Raw genomic sequence first — 21,696 nt, 5'->3', positions numbered from 1 at the left:
ACTCAAAGTGTTACACTTCCCGCCAATATTATTGACTCATAACTTGACATTTTGGAGCCAAGCAATAATTTATTAAAAAACCGTGACCTAAAAGTAATTAGTTGCTTGCAAGATTTTGACTGTCAAAATATTATTATATTTATAATTAATATTTAGAGCAGTTAAAAGTTGAAAGTAAATTAAATATATTGTACTTTAATTAATGTAAACTTGACTTCAATTCAGTAGCCCTTAATATATATACATTAATATTACACCGTATAATATTGGGTTATGAGATCACAATAATGTTCAAAGAATGTTCAAAGCTGACTAAAATATCTATTAATACTAAAAAGAACTATAATAAAAGCCTACTTTAAATAAAATATGTCATGCTAGTATATGTATTTCCTATTTATAATATTTATAATAACAAAATTTCCAGACATTAAGTGTACATATTTCGATAAGCCATATTGTTATATATAGAGTTAGAAAAAAATTGACGTTAAGATTAACAAAACTATAACTAATCAATCAAATTTAAAATAATAATAACTCTAACTAAAATAATATATCTCAATATGACCATACCCATCCACAAACCAAAGTTCCACATCAGCGAAAATGTATAGATTATAACTTAAACAAATTTTTAAAAAGGCACTCAATTAAATTCTAAAATCACAATTAATGTAATAGCAGTGAAGGAAATGGCGAAAGAGAATCGAACAAATATTTATAAATCGAAGAACACTGTAAGATCATCAATACCCCAACATAAACCAATTTACAGATAGCAGAATATATTAGAATATATCAATAATTTTTTATGTATTGACAGTTAGAGACTGTCTTATAGTATTAGTCCACTTATCATAGCAATAACAATAACAATAATAATAATATGCTACTATTGATGCGAGTAAATAAGAGGTCTTATCTCTCTAAAAGAGCATATTTATAAATATTTATAGCACCAAAAAGTGTGACTTGACTTTCAATTCGTATTCTTATAATTACATTATATTATCTCAATGTAACTATTTTATCTGTCCTACTACTGATTTAATTGTTCAATGTATCCAATTAGGTGGAAACCAAGCACAAATCAACAAAAACCTTGATATCGGAGACGCACTCTCAAAATTTAACGAATACACTTCGAGAAAGCTATATACCGTGGATAAGGACACAACCCAGCTATTAACTGGGGAAGTTTTTACTGGCGGAGAAGCTGGAATCGCTGTACCAGCTACTGTTTGCACGCCCAAATCCGTAGGAATAAGCGTAGATATTAATACGTACGAACCACATTTATTAGCAGGTAAGAATTTTAAGAGAAACAAAAATAAAAAATAAATATTGTTGATTAATATAAAGAAATATTACCGCCTTTAAAATAAGTTTTGTCCCTGTTAGAATTTATTTTAGGTTTTTCGTTTTACTATTTCAGATTTTCTTAGTTTTATCTCAGTTAATTAATAGAAAGAATAATAAGAAATATGTCGAGCTATATGAGAAAATATGTGAAATAGTTTCTTTGATATGATACTAATGATGATAATGATACTTTGTAAAGCAAAACAAAATAGTTATTTTCCTCACAATTATTCCATATTTTCCAACCATATTCTTCAACATAATCTTCTCTGGACTTCCATAAATATTTCAAACTATAACAGCTGTAGCTTATTAAAATTATATTGAATGTATTATTGATACGTAAATTGTATTTATCTTTTGTTCATTTCTAGGTACAATGGCCCATATGATTGGTCATAACATAGGAATGGGACACGACGATGGTCGTGAAGAATGTTTCTGTAAAGATTGGCATGGTTGTATCATGGCCAAATCGATTGTGGGACTGGATAATGTACAACCGTACAAATTCAGCGAGTGCAGCATGTCAGATTATATCAGCAGGCTTCGAACTGGCACAGGAGTATGTCTGCTGAACAAACCCAATGAGTTGCAGGTGAAAATTTTGGTGATTATTTATTTAATAATAATAGTAGATGATCATATCAGCTTAGTGTCATCTAGTATATTATTAGAGCATTTAGTGCATATAGTTATTTACTCCAAAAATATAAGAATTTAAATGCCTATCAAAGCTTGTTTCATCTTAAATTTTATTTTATTTAAACATAATTTTAACTCGTTTTTCTTTATTATTAGACCAGGAAATATAAATTTAATTTAAATTATATTCTTCCAATTTTTAGTACACGTTTATTTAACAAGTTAAAGAAAAATAATAATTAGTTATATAATTAATTTAAATTTGTTTTGATATTAAAACAATTTCAAATTAAAACTAAGAAAGTAGTCATAATTTCAAAAAATATGCCGGATTAGTAGGTGCAGTAGTCAAGGCGACAGGACAATCCTCCTACTGTTGCCATCGTCGCAAGTTTAAATCCTGCTAGTTATGATTATACATTTATGTTTATGATTGTTTGCAAATATAATTATCCATAATGCAATACCAGAACAAAAATCATCCCAATCAAGATAAACTTTAGTGGATAGAAAGGAAACTATAAAATTAAAAAAATACAAATAATATATCCCTTAAATTTTACTTTCAGACAATTGCAAATTAAATTAAGTCCTGACAAGTTTTATAATAATTAATTCATTTTTTGAAAGAATGGTAGTTTTAATAAGATTAGATTAATAAAAGTGTAAAATAAATGCTTGGACTACTGTTTTCCACTGATTAATATAATTCTTAATTTCAGAATCACAATTACATTATAATGCACAATTTTATATTAATTGTAATAAAATGGAACCATGTTTTACAGCTATAGTTGAGTTCGAGATTTGATTATGGAGCAACACCATAAATTATTCTATTTCATTAATTTACCGACTTGTTACAGACAGGTTCCATGGAAGTAATCTGAAATTGTCTTTTCAGTAAACTATGTTATTTTTTTAATCATTGATTTCCGGATTTGAGCTACGCTTACTAACTGAAATTAATTTTTATACTTCTTCCAGATTTTCTTCTTGAAATACCTCCAAAGCATGTTTCTGTTACCTTTATTAAAATGTACACAATGACACAAATATCTCAACGGCAATATTTTTTTCTTAAATCGAAATGGTTATAGAGTATTTTATACGTGCTAGTCGAAACAATGCGTAAGGTCTTCGCAATCTCACACTGTCTCTAGCATTATCGGAATTCTCAGAACATTAGATGTACTCTTATCATGATATTCTACTGAAACAGATCCAATGAAAATCATAAGATAAATTCTAAGATCATAAGAAAGTATTCACGAATATTCCAAATCCAATTCGTTCACATATTCAAACCATTAATAATTAGTGTCTCTTCAAGTGTGCACTGTCGCAATCTTAAACTAATTACTTCAATTTTAATACGATATCGAAGAGAAATATATAGAATTTGCCTCACGCATAGCATTTGAAAGATCTTAAATATCCAAGTCCCTGGTGTCAATAATATGGCTTTGAGTGCGAAATATAGGATTAGAAAGAACGGCACTGATATAAACATAGAATCCCCACCAAGATACAAAATAACACAACAACAATATAAAAATTTATTTTCAAAATTAGGCGCAAAGTTTATCAATGGAAGATAATTTAATTTTAACTCACAGCAATTAATATTACAAATTGGAATTATAATTGAGGGCGCGAACCCACTTACTGACCCACCAATAGTAATAAAGACAGACCTACTAGATTTTTACATTTCTAAAGGAATCTCGTCAAATTAAATAAAAATCGAGGCCTTGTACGATCTATCATCCAATCGCACTGCAGTATTGTTAACACACAATCCTGAAAAAAAAACAAAAAAGTCTGGTCTTAGTAATAAATTTACTAAATGGAGTACGTTTAGATTTATAACGCAGGAACAAATCAATTTAAAAGTAAAACTTGAACAGTATACACTTCTTCTTAGATCTTGAGCAGCAAAACCGAAATATAATTGATTCGATCGGCTGCAAAAGAAACTACCCGATAATCAAGATAAAAATCTGTATATGAGGTAAATTACTACCTTGAAATTAGGGAATTCCTAGAAGAAAGAATAAAATCTAATAAATGACGCGAAATTAGAAATTCTGTAGACAACAAAATTTTAACAGCATCAAGTAATCAATCAAAGAAACAAATAATTTATCATGGCAAAAGATATATATCTGTCTAAGATTGTAGAAAAAGTATAAGTAGCAGTCAACAGAATCTACAAATAGACTAGAAACTGTAAAATACACCTTAAGAGTTCCAAGTATGTCCATGTGAATTTTGCGTTGCGGCGAAATAACAAAAACGTAATTATATCACTTGGCGGATGCCCGACTCAACTAAGTACCTCGAAATCCATCTCGATGATAGTTTAAATTGAAAACATTATGTTAAATAAAAAGCAGAGCAGATTAGACTCAAAGTCAAGCAATTGGTAATTCAACGCACCTTAAACAAAGGACTAGAATTAAATATCAATGTTTATCGCTACGTAATCAACGAAGAGTTACAAGATGACCTCCATTTCACCTTAAAACCTCAATAATATAAAGTTGCGAAATCATAGCGATAGAGCTACCGAACAACCCGTAGAAATTTACAGTTTATAAGTGTGTTCTTAACGTTCCCTTATGTAGTTTAGGTTAATTTTAATTTCAGAAATACATATTGTTATATTAATACCATACTTACCTTGTTAATTGCCATCTGTTAATACAAATATAACAGAACAGTACTAATAAATTACGTTGTAAATTAAGATTGTATTAATCATATCTGATGTGAAATGTAAAATGTAATTAATTAAATCAAAGTGCGAAATATATCATGAAAAATTCTGGAAGCTTCAACATCTAGATCAGCGAATATATTTATCACCAGCGAAGATGATGATGATTGATCACAGAGTTTGTAGCATCACATTAAACGGTATGTCTATCTTTAAAAACTTTGCGCATTATTGGATCCATTATTATGTTGAGAAGAAATGTAGAAACGACATCGAATACCGGCTCGGATCTCAAATGAATTTGATAAATAATTTTACACTAGCACATAGCCAACGGAATAATTGTAAAGCACCTGAAGGAGTCTAGTAACTTTTAAGGGAACATGTTCAGCTTCCAAAGCTATCCAAAATAAGAGCCAGTATATGCAGTCGCTCGCTTTACACATTTAATGCCATTCCTCCATCAGTCAACATCTTACCAAATTAACCTCGAATGACTTTAAATGCCGCCTACTTTTCTCGGATTATCTCCTCAGGAACTATTTGAAGTCTTATTTGTATGATCTTCATCAACACCTTTCCGGTAATTATTAAACGACTTATACCTCGGTAGTTCTTACACTATTTACTATTGCCATTTTTCAGTATAAAACAAGGAAGGAATAGCCTTCAATATCCGCCAAAGAATAGTTATTCCAATAACGCCAATAGCTAGTCTATTTGACACAATGTGTACGAACCGTAGTTCGGAAGTCACATTACGCAGTAGGTTCAATTTTGATCAACCCTGGATGGTAAAAAAGAGACTGTTTTATAATAACAATGACTTTTAAATGTCATTTCCGTGCTTAATCGTCTATTAAAATTTTAACTTGTTCCAAACGAAGTAACTAGAAATCATATTCAATTAATTTGCAACTCTAAAACTTTATACACTACATATAATTTCCTGTAGTAATTAATGTATTTCGTTGTCGCAAATCTCAACAGTATCGAAATAGTGGCGAGCCCGCCCGACTTTTATATAATGAATAATAAAAAGGGTGGATGCAGAAAAGCTTCCACATTCCACAACAAAGGGATTATATAACGTTACGTTTATCATACTCTAATCAAAGCTTGATTATTATTGTTCGACTGTCTGTTAAACTAGTAATATATATTATGATTTTTATACCGTTTTATTTTAGTAATTATTCATTTGAAAGTTTAAAATCATTCAACATTTGTTTTTCATAAAATATTTATATGAAAATATACATACAACATATTACATAATTTATAATAATAACATATAATATACAATTATTAAAATATAATATATAATTTTATGGTGATATATTGAATTTAAAAAATATTATCTTGTCCTGGGGTAAGTTACTTGTTGAATATTATGGATTTAAGGCTACTTCTTGTTGTACTTGTGTTAAAATTAGCTTACTTTGCATATGACAATTCATTTTGTAAACTAATATTCATTAATATTTTACATGTCAATGTGTGAATTAATAATTTGATAATTTATTCATATATACGTCATCTATTCAATATCTCCTTATACCTAACATGAAAGCATGTTAAAAATTGCTGCGTGAATTATTACAGCAAATCGCCAATCAAACCAAACCGGATATAATATAATTATATATAGGTTTACAATCATGATAAATAATAAAACATTTGCAAATATTCAGGTAAATCAACATGATTCTTATATACACAAGAAACGCAACATATCAATCATATTATTGAAAATGATGTAGATTTTAAGCAGAAGTTTTAAAATAACCAATACGGCAGATATGTAGTATTTATCATTTTCAATATTATATAATTTTCTCTAACTCTAGTAGTGTAAATTTAATTTAATTAAACACATTGTTTAAAATAATACAGGAAAATTATCGCAGTAAATATTTTTGTATAATTAACATTAATTTTAGGGAACCAATATTCTTACTTCTTAAACATTCAGCAAAATAACTAGTCTATTTGACGCAATACGTATGAACCGTAGTTCGGAGGTCACATTACGCAGTAGGTCCAATTTAGATCAACCCCGGTTGGTAAAAAAGAGACTTTTTTATAATAACAATGATTTTGAAATGTTATTTCCGTGCTTAATCGTCTATTAAAATTTCAACTTGTTCCAAACGAAGTAACTAGAAATCATATTCAATTAATTTGCAACTGTAAAACTGTATACACTACATATAATTTCCTGTAGTAATTAATGTATTTCGTTGTCGCAAATCTCAACAATGTCGAAATAGTTGCAAGCCTGTCCGACTTTTATATAATGAATAATAAAAAGGGTGGATGCAGAAAAGCTTCGAGTAGTTGTGATTTGCATTCATTATAAAACTTCGTCAAAAAGAGAGGAGTTGTCGCTGAGAGTAGCTGCATGCAAATAACACGGATATGTTTAAAACTTTAGAACTATGGAAAATTATTAAAATAGTCGCTCGTCCGAAAACGTAGAAACGTGTTTTTGAACAATGTAAATTTTAGCTTGTTACGTGTAACGTCACAATTTGGAAACTTTTCGCCTGCTTCTTCTCTTTTAATTTTATTAGTGAAGGCACGTACAGGCTCATGAAACTTCGTCATCAACTTATTTCACCACATAACATTCCCAAAATATAACGCATGTTTTCACAAATCCTTTATAACTTAATTGAATGTCTTCATAACCGGGTTTTTAAGCAACTACAAATATGGTATAAAGGAAACTTCAACCTAATTATTCTTGGTTAGATTTATGTACAAATTTTGCTGTATATTGTTCATTACAAAATGTTATATTTTTCACACGACATATAGAGTACTTATAGAGTAGATATACTATTAACTTATTTAAACTTTTAAATGACATGCAATGCAGTTTAATTCCTCCAGCATGTTATTGGTATGACAAAATGATGTATCATCGAAAACCATATTACCAACATAAACCAACATTAGATTCAATTTCTTCCTATTTTTTTGTCAAACTTAAATTATATCCCAAAAATCGATACGTCTTTTAAAAATATCTAGGTCGTTTTTGAGAATCATGATAAAAATAAAAGTGGTACTAAGATATATGGGCCATTACTCCGAGAAAGCATCTTCATAGTAAACCATCGGACGCTTGGAAAGAAGGTTTGCTTATCAACCAATATGCTGCTGATTGCACGGACTTCGATTATTCACAAAACCGTGATACACTCTAAATCTGGCCTGTTCTTTCCGTATTTCTTTTTATCGGGAGCTCTTTGAAGTCTCAAATAAACAATGTTCAGATTAAGCATTAATTGGAAGCTATAATGTCTGGTGAACAACCTATCAAATCAGGAACCTATCACATTTTAATTAATTTTTAAAACTGTGTCATTAACTCTTAATAATTTTGCAAAATTAGCTTAGCAAACACACGTGTTTAGGAAATTATGTATCAGGTGTATTCATTATAAATTTTAGGCATAAAAGAATTTATAATCTATTCGCAATATTAAAATACTTATTTGCAGTGTCTTTATCTATGTATCGACAATATTTATATATGTTTTAATTGTAGGCAATAAAATTCACCATACACTTACAAAAATATTTAACATATATAGTAAGAGTTTTGTTCTTAGTTTTTCTAAAAAAAATACACTTGAAAATACATAACAACTTGATCTCTAAGCGACTAATAAAATTAACCATGATGATTTAAATGATTTAAAAATAATAAAGAGATTTGATCTGTAATATTTTGAACAATTTTATTCATTTTCTTTTAGAAACTGCACTAGCCATATCAAAGTGATAATAATATAGCAATATGTGTTTAGTATGAATATTTTTATTACAGGGGCACATAAAATGTGGCAACAACAAGGTGGAAGAAGGAGAAGACTGTGATTGTGGAAGTATAGAGAATTGTAAGGACGTTGATCCCTGTTGCGATCCTATCACATGCAAACTCACCAAAGAGGCTCAGTGTGCCTCAGGCCCTTGCTGCGACCAATGTCGATTAAAGGTGAGATATTGAATACATCCTTTTAGAATGCACAATAAATTATATTATTAGTAGCGACGTAGCAGTTATATATGTTCAATTTGTTGCGGCTATAATAATTAGAGAAATCCTAATGCAGTATGTAATATAATACTGTTTTGGTTACAAATGGTTTGAATGACAAAGAGCGACGTGATAATTTTGATATTCCACAACAAAGGGACTATATAACGTTACGTTTATCATACTCTAATCAAAGTTTGATTATTATTGTTCGACTGTCTGTTAAACTAGTAATATATTCTACCTATATTATGATTTTTATACCGTTTTATTTTACTAATTATTCATTTGAAAGTTTAAAATCATTGAACATTTGCTTTTCATAAAATATTTACATGAAAATATACATACAACATATCACATAATCTATAATAATAACATATAATTTATAACATATAATATAAAAATATTAAAATATAATATATAATTTATCACATATATTGAATTTAAAAAATATTATCTTGTCCTGGGGTAAATTACTTGGGGAATATTATGGATTTAAGACTACTTCTTGTTGTAATTAACAATAAACATTAATTTTAGAGAACCAGTTTTCTTACTTCTTAAACATTCAGCAAAATTAAAAAATTAAAAACGAATATAATGCGAAATGTTATACAATTTAAATAATATCAAAGGTTTTTAAAATAGAACTGGCCGACATTAAGAGCCTGTTTAGTCACATCATTTTGCCTGCACCAAACAAACATATTATTAATTATTAAATAGCTGATATCAAATAACCATGGTATCGCCTCAAAAGAAACGGCAGATCAACCGAAAACTCTCTATGAATTCATACGTAAGAACCCGAGAGAAATTGTTCATCTATGTTATATCCTCAAGATTTCCACCTTTTCAAAATTTCAAATAGATGAGAGCATCAAAAGTTAGTTATTTATAGATTTCGGAGCATTTGAGACCGAATTTTATTTTAAAAACGATCTTGACCGATTAGTCTTAAGTAAAGGGTTATATTAAAAACATGAAACATGGCCATATATGGAATGGCATCAACCCACTTGAGATTTACCAGGTGGTAAGAAATCTGCAAAAAGTTACATATGGCAATAATTTTAAACTGGCAATATCATTAGTCCACCATTTTTCAGATCAGTACGGTGATAACATATTTCTTTTGGTCCGAACCAAACAACGAATGCCACAATGGACATTTTGCATTAATGATTTCAGGCTATGGCTATATTTCACATGAATTGGCCACCTAAATAATACAATTTGAACGCTCCTGACTTTTATTCGGGAATTGTTTCTCAAGACACATCATTAAGTCAAATGCGACCAATGTTAAAGCCATATCGATTAACTTTAATTAGGTCTCTACGGCAAAGTCAAGAAAATTTACATTCACTCGTAAAAAAAATAAAAAAGGCATTATTTTTTAGTTTATGTTGAACTTACTATTTTACAAGGATATATATATGAAATGTATTTCACACTACATATCAACATATATTGTGATAATCTAGTCTTGCTATCATCAAATCACTATATTTTTTTCAAAAAAAAAGAAGAATTAATTGATTATTTAAATTAATGTATTTTGGCAACCAAAATTATTTTTAGAAATTGACAATTACGTGCCTGTCTAGAGAGCAATGAAACAATATATATGCCAATTTGCAAATGTACTTTGCGCATTACACAACTCACAATGAAGAATATCTTATTCGACTTTACACATTTTTTTTTTCAAAAGAACTTCGAGTAGTTTGTTTAGGCCATGGCCATTTATACATATTTATATTTTATATCCTGAATAATGTATATACACACGCACCCGTTGTCTTAAAGATAGATGGTTAAAGCCATTTTGTCAATATACTAAATCAACTTCTTTTGATGATCATTCCCAGATTACATAACTTATATAGACCCCTCCTGGTTGGTCATACTTTGTGCGAACCACATTGTCATTGTTCGCTTATATAATATTAAATATTATTATCTAACATAATATAAAAATCACGTACCTATCTAACTATATAATTAATTTCATTGGTCAAAGTTACTACCGATATTAGATCTATTCAGTATCAATATGATTCCTTTATTCTGACGAGGAATAAATTTTCAATCAATTTCCCATTAACTAGAGCTATCCACTTTTTAAATTCTATCCATTTTTAAGCAAAACTGTCTGAAGAAAGCTGATAGTATAAAAAAGCTTGGTAAAGTGTTTATTCCATATGAGAAGCTTAAACATGTAGAAGATATGTTCTTTACATATAACTCTAGTCCCATAACTTTATTCTGACTAGTGAGAGATTCTAATAATTGAAGTAATCCCTGTTCCTTAACTACAAAATTTCAGGATCCAAGCTAGTGAAAAGATTGACATAATTCGAAGGGCGCTATTCTCATTGTTATATAATCCAAGGAAGCTCCCAATTCGAATCAAAACCCTGATTAGCCACCACCGTCTAGGTGTAACCTGTATTTCTACAGAAGCTGCAGATATAATCTCAGATCCATAAACTGATTTGAAAGAAAAAACCTCACGTATTAAAAATAGAATTTTGAGTATAATTATATGAGATATATCATCGGAATATGATTATTAGTGTAATTAGAGAAGTGATTTGTAATAAATGGCGTAAAATGGTAGTCTAAAATTATTAATCTATACTAGTAATTATTTATATTGAGTAGAGACACACCAAGTTTTTGAGCAAGATAAGCATTCTAAAAGTACTTAATTTAATATCTTAATCTAATATTAATTTAAAAGATTTTATTTTTAATTGTAAATTATTCCACACACAATTCCTATATTACTGATTCTAGGCACTTCCATTCCTGCACTTAATGTAGCTGGGCATTTTTTCTTCATTAATCCACATGACCTTGTGCCACACTTTTTGATATTTCATTTGTATATTATTTATATATTGATGTATCATAAGTAATTTTCCGAAAATTGACGCGCCAGATATATATTCATCGATAGGTTTTACAATATTGTCTATCTTCCTTTTTGAATATAGGAAATTATACATAATCGAAATAATTATTATTATTATTATTATTATTATTAAATTTAAAAATAATATATAATTCCTAAGACCGACTACTCATCGATCTTCGATCAACTAGCAAAAATAGAATGTATATCCTGTAATTATTCATCAGCCGGTCTAATTTCATTTCTATTTCAAATCTTCGGCCATACATTAATTTATTAATTCGAATAAAGAACATATTAGAAACATATAATATCAAACTATTTTATTAAACTTGCTCAACTCTGTCAGTAATTCCAAAATAATTTGTTGCAAATGGTCTAGAATAGTTGCGAATATTTAATATTATTTAGTTTCCAGTGACTGATACTATCTGGTCTGAAAGGCGATTCGTTTCGATTTTCAATAGCAATATATATTTAAAATAATAACATTTTCAACATTTCAACATAACATTGATAAACATCATTTTTAGTTTAATACAATAACTTAACCGAAAATCTCCTAACAGTATAGATGACTTGGTCGACCTGAAACATTTTCGCAAATAAATGTGTAAGAATTGATGATACGCTTGTATGTTCTTATACCTGCAATTGTCTAAGCTTTTGTTAAATTATTTCTATTACAAATTTAAACGTTGTTAAAAAACTTTTGTGGTATGATACCTTGAAAGTGGCCATGAAATTGTCTTGTATGATATAAGTTGTGCCGAATGACGACAATTGGAAACAACTATTATATTTTTGTACTCTGGCCGATAACCCTTTCACATTTGTTGTTTGTTGGTACAATAATCTATTTTCGAATCGTAGTGGAATGCTGCTCGCTTCTGGATCGCAGAATCACTGAGTGGAAAATCACACAATTGAATTGTGTTGCGTTCGCCGTTCTTGTTTTTGATATCCTCATTATACTCACTGTATTCTAAATCTATTAATTTATTTTCCAATCACTCTCGGACGCAATTGTGACATACCAATCCCACTGTTTGATATTATAATGTTCTGCATCTCGTCATCAGTGAAGTTAACCTGTAAGGTAACTTGTCGCACATTTGATTGACTTTGACGACATAAGATCATCTTCTGTTTGGCATTGTTAATAAATAAAGAAAATATAAATATAAATAGAAAATATAAAATATAAATAAAAAAGTCTCGCGTACTCAATTTGTAAATTCACCATATAAACAATCTTTAGACTTCTACAAATATTTCAAAACTAATATTAGCCAAATCTACATAGCCATTCTCGAGCTTTAGCGAGACTAACGCATAGCAATTCATTTTTAAATATAAAATATATTATAAATACATGGGGTAATGAAATATAAAGAGTAATTTTGTAAAATAAATTTATTGATCAATTGTATATATAAACTAAAATATATCAATTTTCAATGTAGTCACTTCCGTGCTCTGCACACTTTTGCCACCGATTTGAATATTCCTTCTCCATAAAAAGTTTAAGGGCAAGTTGTCAGCTAATTGCGCACATACTCCTCTACTTCTTCATTGTTTACAAACCTTCTTCCTCCAAGTGATTCTTTCAAGGGCGCATACAAAGAATAATCACAAGGTGACAAATCAAGGCTATAGCATGTGTTTCCCAGCGCATTCCTTCCAATCTATTCCTTGTCAAACTGACATAAACGATGATGATGCCTCAAATGGGCATATCCCGTCATTTGCTCCGATACGCGACTTTTGTCGACTATAAAAACCCAACTCAATAGTAAGCCTCAATCACTGTTCGTTGATTGTAAAGAAAATCAATGAGTAAAACTCTCCTTGAGTGAAAGAAAACAGTTGCAAGCACTTTTCCGGCTGAGGGACTGGTTTTGGCTTTGACTGTACAGCCGTCATCCTTTCTTCGCAACTCCTTACTCCCCTTTTTTGATTCGGGAGTGTATTTACAAAATTTTGGATAGTTTAACACCTTCATTAGATAAAAACGTCATGATGATACGTTATGTACCAGATAACATGAGAATTCATATATTCATATATTTGCAGTCTTTAACTGACGAATAACACTCGAATTCAAGAATTAATTATAGGTTCGTATTCAATGCATGCTTTATAACACCCACGACAATACCTCCAATAAATATAATATTAATTTTAATATATAATATGTGGATTTCATTTATTAAAACATCTTATAAAATTCCCAACAGAATAGAGCCGCATCAAAAATGTTAGAAAATTGATTTTCTATCTATAATTTGCAGGAACGAGGAGTGATTTGTAGAAAAGCAACAAACGAATGCGATCTGCCGGAACAGTGCACGGGGGATTCGGGAGAGTGTCCGGCGGACGTCTACAAGAAAAACGGCACCCCCTGCGGCTCTGAAAAGGACGTGGGCAAGTGTTTCAATGGTTTTTGTCCGACGTTCACCTCCCAATGCGAACATGTTTGGGGAACGGGTAAGTGGCGCTCCAGAAACACAATACACGTTATTGCGTTAGTGCTTCGGGCGAATGTCGTCCTCAATCAAATATTATTTCGTTCATTCCAGGCAGTATATCGGCCGCCCAAGAATGTTTCGAAATATTTAATTCAAAGGGATCGATACACGGCCATTGCGGGGCCGACCCCAACGGGAATTTTTTAAAGTGTACCCCGGAAAACGTGCGATGCGGGTCGCTGCAGTGTCAGTTGGGAATGCGTCATCCTGCGTTGGAAAGTCCCGATCAGCAGTTCTATCGGACAATTACCAATATCAAAAATGTGGAATATGAGTGCAAGTATGTATTTTTTGTTATTTAAATAATATATAATCAGCTGTGATAATGTAATTTTTTCTCAATTTAGCAAATTTGACTTTCTATAACTAAACAGCGATCTATTAATGTTCTCAATAAATATTGATCTATCCATTAATGATTTTTGATTTTTTATTTTGAACAAGATTAAATACGTCTATTTTGCAAATTTTATCCGACATTAACAATAGTCGCTTCGTATATTATTGATAATATATATAATGTATAATTGGCCAAGAAGAGGTTGGAATAGTAATTTCCCATCTCAGAAAATAACGAGCATAATGGATCAGATGCTGGGCAACCAATTGTGACAAATTTACTTTTCCGCCGGCATAACATTACCCAGTAGGTTCGCCTTGTTCGTTCGAAAAATTATACTGTATTTAGAAAATCGTTGGGTGCCTTTCGATCCTCTCCTGCAATTAATTTGTACAGTCATACATCCACCCCACCTCTTTCTTTTCGTACGGATTTTCTTTCACTGAAATTCGCTGTGAGATCGCTTGCTCTACCATCTTCCTTAAATCTGACGTCCACTTGGAATCATCCATCCATCCTGGATCGTATAATTCCTAACTACTCAACTCTTACCGCTCATATAATTGCTGATTTTCTACCCAGTGCTGGAGTTGGCTAATTGCATCCCCTTCTTATCCACTACTCCAATTTTCCCTCTTGGACCTTCACTACACCCTTCATAAAAACATCCTAATGTCAATTTTATAAAACAAAACATTATCCTTAACTTATTCGGTCCAAGTTCTGTGAACTTCTCCACTCTTATCCTGTCCACAAGTACATATATACCAATGGCTCTAAATCTCGCAGCAGACTTGGCAGTACATTTGTGGTGGACAACCGAGCATTCCGTTTCAAGCTCCTGAATAGGTACCATCGTATTGACCGCTAAACTCTTCGCGATATTAAAAGCTTTATCCTACATCACAACACAATCCTTCAAAGAATGGCTAATCCTTACCGATTACCGAAATGCTCTCGAATGTGTCCTGGAAGAGAAGTTCAACCATCCCCTGCTCACCGACTCACTCTCAGTCATCGGTACCCTCTATATGAATTGCTTCAAGGACAAGTTTACTATGGATCCCTTCTCACGTTGGTGTGCCTGGAAATGAGCAGGCAAATAATACAGCTAAATCGGCAGCTTTCTCGCCCTTCCCCATCATAAATATTTGTATCCATACTGACCTTATTCCATTCGATTCTTGTTTCAGCAAGAGCGAGGTACAATGTTGTTGGGCCCAGAAGGCCAACCACAATAGGATCTTTGAGGTTATAGCTGATTTTTTCACATCTCTTCGCGTTCTTTCCCTTTGTCACCATGTCGTAGCTCTGAATCGACTGAAATTGGGTCACTGTCATTTCCCGCACGGTCACTTGGTGACTTCGAGCCCGCTTACTCACTGTAAATTTTGTCACCATGCCCTTGTTTCAGTCTACCAGTCTGAACGACAGACCACGGCTCACCCAGATTATTAGAGCTATGCATGGTCTACAAAATTTTAGAAATGACAGACAGACTCCTCGAAATTATTTCATAAATAGATGTTCTCCATAGAATCTAGCCTATGCTAAGTTAGGTGTCACTGACCAAATAACTATTATCACTTCGATATGAGTGCTAATGTCTTCGGCCTGAATAGGGCCTCTACTTCTTTATGGTTGTGTTTGTAGTCTTGTATTTATATCCATTTTTAAGTTGTATATACACTATTTATACTTTAAGAAGACCCACTCCTCCGACTCTGTTATTAATTTTATTTATCTATTAATGTATTATTTTATATATACACTTTATTTCTGTCCCCGTCACCTTTATACCAACACCGTACTGTTGTATAGTCGCGAAATGAGTGAAACATACGTCAAAGCAACAAAAAAATGTTCTATTATTTTCTACAATTCTTTCTCGTCTTGGCACCAGCTTTACACTCTGGCAATAACGATGATGATTTGATAACCATCCAACAATCGATCAATGTTCGCGCTTTTTCAATATTTAGAAATTTTGTATCATCAAAACAATGCTACTTGATATTTTATTGATTACTTGACTTAGTATTAATTTTAATATATATCTTTATATGCAATATTTTTATATGCCTGATTACTATGCTAGTTCGGCAGAACTCCCCATACGAGCTACAATAGTGTATACTTCATAATTCTTGTAACATATGGCCGAGTATCGTTATGTAACTGGATAACTTTGCTTCTGTTAATTTTTTTGCCTGTGTTTTTTAATTTGAATTTCTATTCGTCATTTTGTTTAATTTACTTCTGTGGATATCTACAGTAATCTTGTTATACAGTTTTGTAATACACTACACCTTATTGATTTCATAATATTACGCTTTGGTGTCGATGAAAATTAACCAATGGACCAACCAATTTTCACTTCATTTGAGCAATAATCATCAATTGCTAAGATATTTTAAAGCTATTTAAGCGTTCAGCTAGGTTTTGACCCAACAAGTTTTTCAAATAATTATCTTCAAACTCTTCAGACTCTTTTTTGTCGAATATCGTCTATATAAACCGAATAATTCAATAATGACAAATTGAAAACTGTTATTTTATGTAGATGAATTTCAAAATTATTGAATTTAACGGTTAGGTTAGGTTGTTTAACATCTGCTTACATTAGTACATCTCATTTTCACCAATCGATTCGATGACAAAAATACAAACATCTAGTAAAACAATATATGGTTAAAATATTTTCATAAATTATTTTAAAAAGTAATATAACTTATCGTTCTACACGACTTCATATCCACTATTCAAAATAAAAGGAAAACCAAATTAAAGTCAATGTCTAATCAAGTCGTTAGCCGTTCATAGGTGGGGCTGCTTCAATTAATACTGGCGACTGTCTGTCCGGGCGAAATTAAAATTAAAGTGCAACTCATCTCAAAGAAAAACGAGATAGATAGAAGAAATTCCCACTCTATCAGTTCCCATTCTTTTATATATACGCTTGCATTTCGTGAATTAATTTATCTGGACGAAAATAATATAAAAAATAACGTCGATTATCTTAATTAGCTAAAATTTCCCAGACATCATTGTTCTGCTTTCGTAAAAAGCGAGACTATAAACGAGCTAGAAAAAGGGATTGAATGGTGATGCAGAAAGATAATGGGGATACTACAAAGGCCTGATGAGAGATGAAAATTAACAATGTTCTATTATGAATGATGAAATCGAAATATATCGATTATTAGCAACTAATGAAATATTCAATAATAATTAAAGAGATATTGCGATTTCAATCGATGACGTCCAATGCGAAGCAAAGTAGAAAAGTAGCGAGGAAAATGATTTTGTAGAATTAAAAATATGGGTCAATTTGGGATATTAGATCATAAAACATGTAACTTGACACTTTAATTACATGTTTTATCATCAACATCAATAACAGAAACTATAAATTGTTACATTTAATACTTAATTGTTCAGTAAGTTGTATTGATCAATCAGAAAGTGGACCAAGTAGTGGTAACAAAAATGTCTCATATGTTTTAAGACAGGATAATGTGGCAGTTAAATCCACCCTAGAGGACCTTCATGAAGAACGATTCAGTATCATATCATGTTAGTCTCCACAATGATGGTGCAATACACTTTGTGGTTGTCGGTAATATAGCATTCGTTTTTGTCCCATTATTAGCAAATGAGGCACCCATTAATTTTTGAAACCAAAAACTTCGGCCAAAGTATGTCACACACTCTCGGGACGAGATACCTAGGGCTCTTATTAATGTTTTCTCGACTGATAAACAATTTAATAATCAATTTCTCCACTTTTTATGAAGTTACAAAACAATTGTTCTAGTCGTGGATCTCCATCGTTCTTTTGAGTTGGAATCCGTAAATTGCCTGAAAGATGCGAAAAGTAGCGACTTTCGATGGACAATACTTTGAATAAAATACATTGTATTGATTTTTCGTAATAAAGTTACAAATTTAAAAGAAATTCTTTAAAACTAATTTATAGGCCTAATACATCAAAAATCATAGGTAAAAATAAATAAACAGAAAAAAACCGAATAAATATAAGTAAAAAATAATTTCCCAATGCATATAAAAAGTGAAACAACTATAATTTATTATTTAAAACATGCAAAACAATATGTATTTATAAATACTAAAAAATATTTTTTTATATTTAATATTTTTAAATACAAAAAAAACACAACAAATTTTGCTATTAATATGTTAAATAGTCTTTTCATTTTATTTATATTTTTGTTTAAGATCGACTTTAAGACTTTCCACTGATAATGAAGATATTCCTCCTATGGGCCTAGTACGTGATGGTACTCCATGTGGAGAAAATCTTGTATGTTTCAATCAGACATGCGTAACGATATTCCCACATCTGGCACAAGAAAAGTGCCCAACAAATAATAACGCAGCTGAATGTTCTGGCCATGGGGTAAGTTTATTTTACAAATTTATCATATATTTTATAGTTTTTTTAATATTGTAAAGTGGATTTTCAGCCAAGCGAACTTACAATTTTTGATCCTTCAGGCCACTGACATCTAAGTTACTACTTTTAAATGGCTGAAACAACTATAATGTAACAACAACTAATTCGAAACAACTATAAGGTTCTAATAACGTTTGACGAGTATCGGCAGAAAATTTAATCAAATTTTACAATGATCAAATACTGAATATCGAACATACAATTATTATTATTAGCGTCTGTGAAAATTCAATATTACTAAATGGATTTATTTTCTGTTCAGCAAAGTCAAAACCAAGGAATTTAAAAATTCATTTCCAACTTCAGTAATAAGCACAAGTTTCAAGTTTCAAGCACCTAATATATTTTATTTCAACATTTCTAGATATTAATACGTTATCATACATGATACATATTTGACATACAACATTACATATTATAAATAAGTCAATTCAATAAGAAATAGTTTAACTATGACATGTTTATCTTTTATTTTACATAGCAGTGCATTTTACGTACTTCCAAACAAAACAAATAAAATATAAAATAGACTAGGTTTCTTTAATGCAATAAAAGCAACTGATTTTCTTTGACATTTCAGTCATGTACAAACGAAAATAAATGCTACTGTGAACTTGGATATGCCGGATCGGACTGTTCGATTGCAGTGGAGGTGACCCCTCCACCACCGCTCCTCACTCCTTCTGCAGACGTTAAATCCACTAACCTGCAGGAACACATGAAGAAGAAAGAAACGCCATACGGTACGTTATCGTAAATTTGTAGTTACTGTGTGTTGTGCGATTTGGGATCGTTTATTACATAGAAACGCAAATATTCTTGATAGACAATAATAAACTCAAAGGGAAACCACAATAACAATTCTCTGAAAGTAGTACGAATGCTATATTTCGTCCATTAAATATTTAAAACGTTATTTCGAGGATATTTGCGTCCCCAAGTATTATTCATTTTTGATGGCGAATATATGTTTTATAGAATACGCGAATTTCAATAATATATAACGTTGGAATATTTGTTGTGAGCTCTACTGGAAATATTCATTGTAAAATTTATAATAGCTCCGGATGTAAATAAAGAAATATTGAGAACGCCATGAAAAATGAACATACATCAAAGCTAACAGAACTATTACTAATTTAGCGTGATTGTTTATGGGAATGTACATATTTCGCGTTTTGTTTTTTCCTACAACAAGAGCAAAATAATAATAACTAACCTGGATCAGTGATGAATTAAAATTGAATCTATTTTTTATTAAAAAAAGTTAAAAATAGATTTCATTGAATACTGATATCCAATTTATTACTTTATTGGAAGCTGAACACATTTTACCATAACTAGTAAAATTATTTCTACGTATTGTACGAGCATCAAATTATTAAAAATACAGTTATGAAACGGTGTTTCGTATCTATGCTTTGATATCTATGCTATGTCGGTACCTTCGAAAAATATATTATCTCACTACTGTTATCATTCTAGTCTAGAGGAATGAATTTTAAATATTCTCTCCGGTGAAACAAAAAAACAATAATTTTATTGTTAATTTTTTAATAGATATTTATTAACGTAAGAAAAAAAAATTAAAAAATACCAAAAAGTTACAGGTTGATGAAAAGGGGAGTTCAAAAATAGTTGCGCGTTTTCTTGGCACGATTAGCATTTTTAAACAGCATTTTTATCGTCAAATTACGGCTATTTTTAGAAATCTTCTAACCATTTTTTGACATATTTTTTTTAAAAGGTAAAAATCCAAATTTTGTTAAAGTTTTACTTTATTACGATAGAAAAATGTATAGAGAAGGATAACACTGAATTTCAGTTAAATCATATCAATCAAGTGATCTGAACCGTATCTAAAGAAGTAGTTTTGTTTCCTCTACTACTAATTTACTTACTTTTAAACAAAAAATTCAAACGGCAAATGCATAACCTTTGACCCATTGTTACTCCAACAAAGGTTATCATTTTCTGAAGCGTAATATTACTAGTATCAGACTAGCAGTATTATAGTACTATTTAACACCAAAACACATTCATTTCATCTTTACTCATCATCTTTACTTCTTAGTAACCCCTTAATCAACCTGATATTAATTGTATGTTGTCCATGCCACTATATTCATTGATACTGATCATGAAATTCCGATAAATCTTCACAATACAGCCTTACTACGGAATCGTAGGATATACATTACAGCAATACCAAACTGCATATAGGTAACTAAGTTATTCTATATAACTCTAACACTTAGTTACTACAGGTATGAATTTATAAATTCAAAATATTTCATTTGATAAATCTGTGACTTTATCAGTTTACCGCGCAGTAACTTTAAATACCTCAACTGCTATATAATTATAGAATACTGAGAGATGTTGAGGTAGCTGCATCATTTAGCTTAGGTTTGGCTGCAGATAACCTCTCGAATTCTCACAAAAATAAAAAATATTTTTTGCGCAAGGAAAAATTAGCAAAACCAAAGAAAGAGTTGATAGATGCTAATGAAGATTCTGTATCACTAATTTTAATGATTAAAAAGTTGTTTACTGAGTTACGCTGTGGTCGTACCAGCACAAGTGATGCCCAAGGTTCACATCTTCCAAATGAGATCGTCGTGAGAAATCCTCCATAA

General features: G+C 30.7%; 1 protein-coding gene across 1 annotated transcript in view; it reads left to right on the top strand.

The window, feature by feature from the left end:
• The window catches only part of mmd (disintegrin and metalloproteinase domain-containing protein mind-meld), a 308,125-nt gene extending 286,429 nt beyond the window's left edge, over positions 1–21,696 (top strand). Inside the window, exons 9-16 of the mRNA XM_076395404.1 lie at positions 1,076–1,309; positions 1,740–1,963; positions 8,574–8,741; positions 14,004–14,199; positions 14,292–14,520; positions 18,820–19,000; positions 19,638–19,810; positions 21,426–21,696. Of these exons, the coding sequence (XP_076251519.1) occupies positions 1,076–1,309; positions 1,740–1,963; positions 8,574–8,741; positions 14,004–14,199; positions 14,292–14,520; positions 18,820–19,000; positions 19,638–19,810; positions 21,426–21,696 (1,676 nt within the window). The remainder of the gene's footprint in view (positions 1–1,075; positions 1,310–1,739; positions 1,964–8,573; positions 8,742–14,003; positions 14,200–14,291; positions 14,521–18,819; positions 19,001–19,637; positions 19,811–21,425) is intronic.

The sequence above is a fragment of the Rhynchophorus ferrugineus genome, unplaced genomic scaffold (genome assembly GCF_030347505.1).
Source record: "Rhynchophorus ferrugineus isolate W39M unplaced genomic scaffold, kcgeb_rfMv2 rfM2, whole genome shotgun sequence".
Lineage (NCBI taxonomy): Eukaryota > Metazoa > Arthropoda > Insecta > Coleoptera > Curculionidae > Rhynchophorus > Rhynchophorus ferrugineus.
This window is presented reverse-complemented; position numbering and strand designations above follow the sequence as displayed.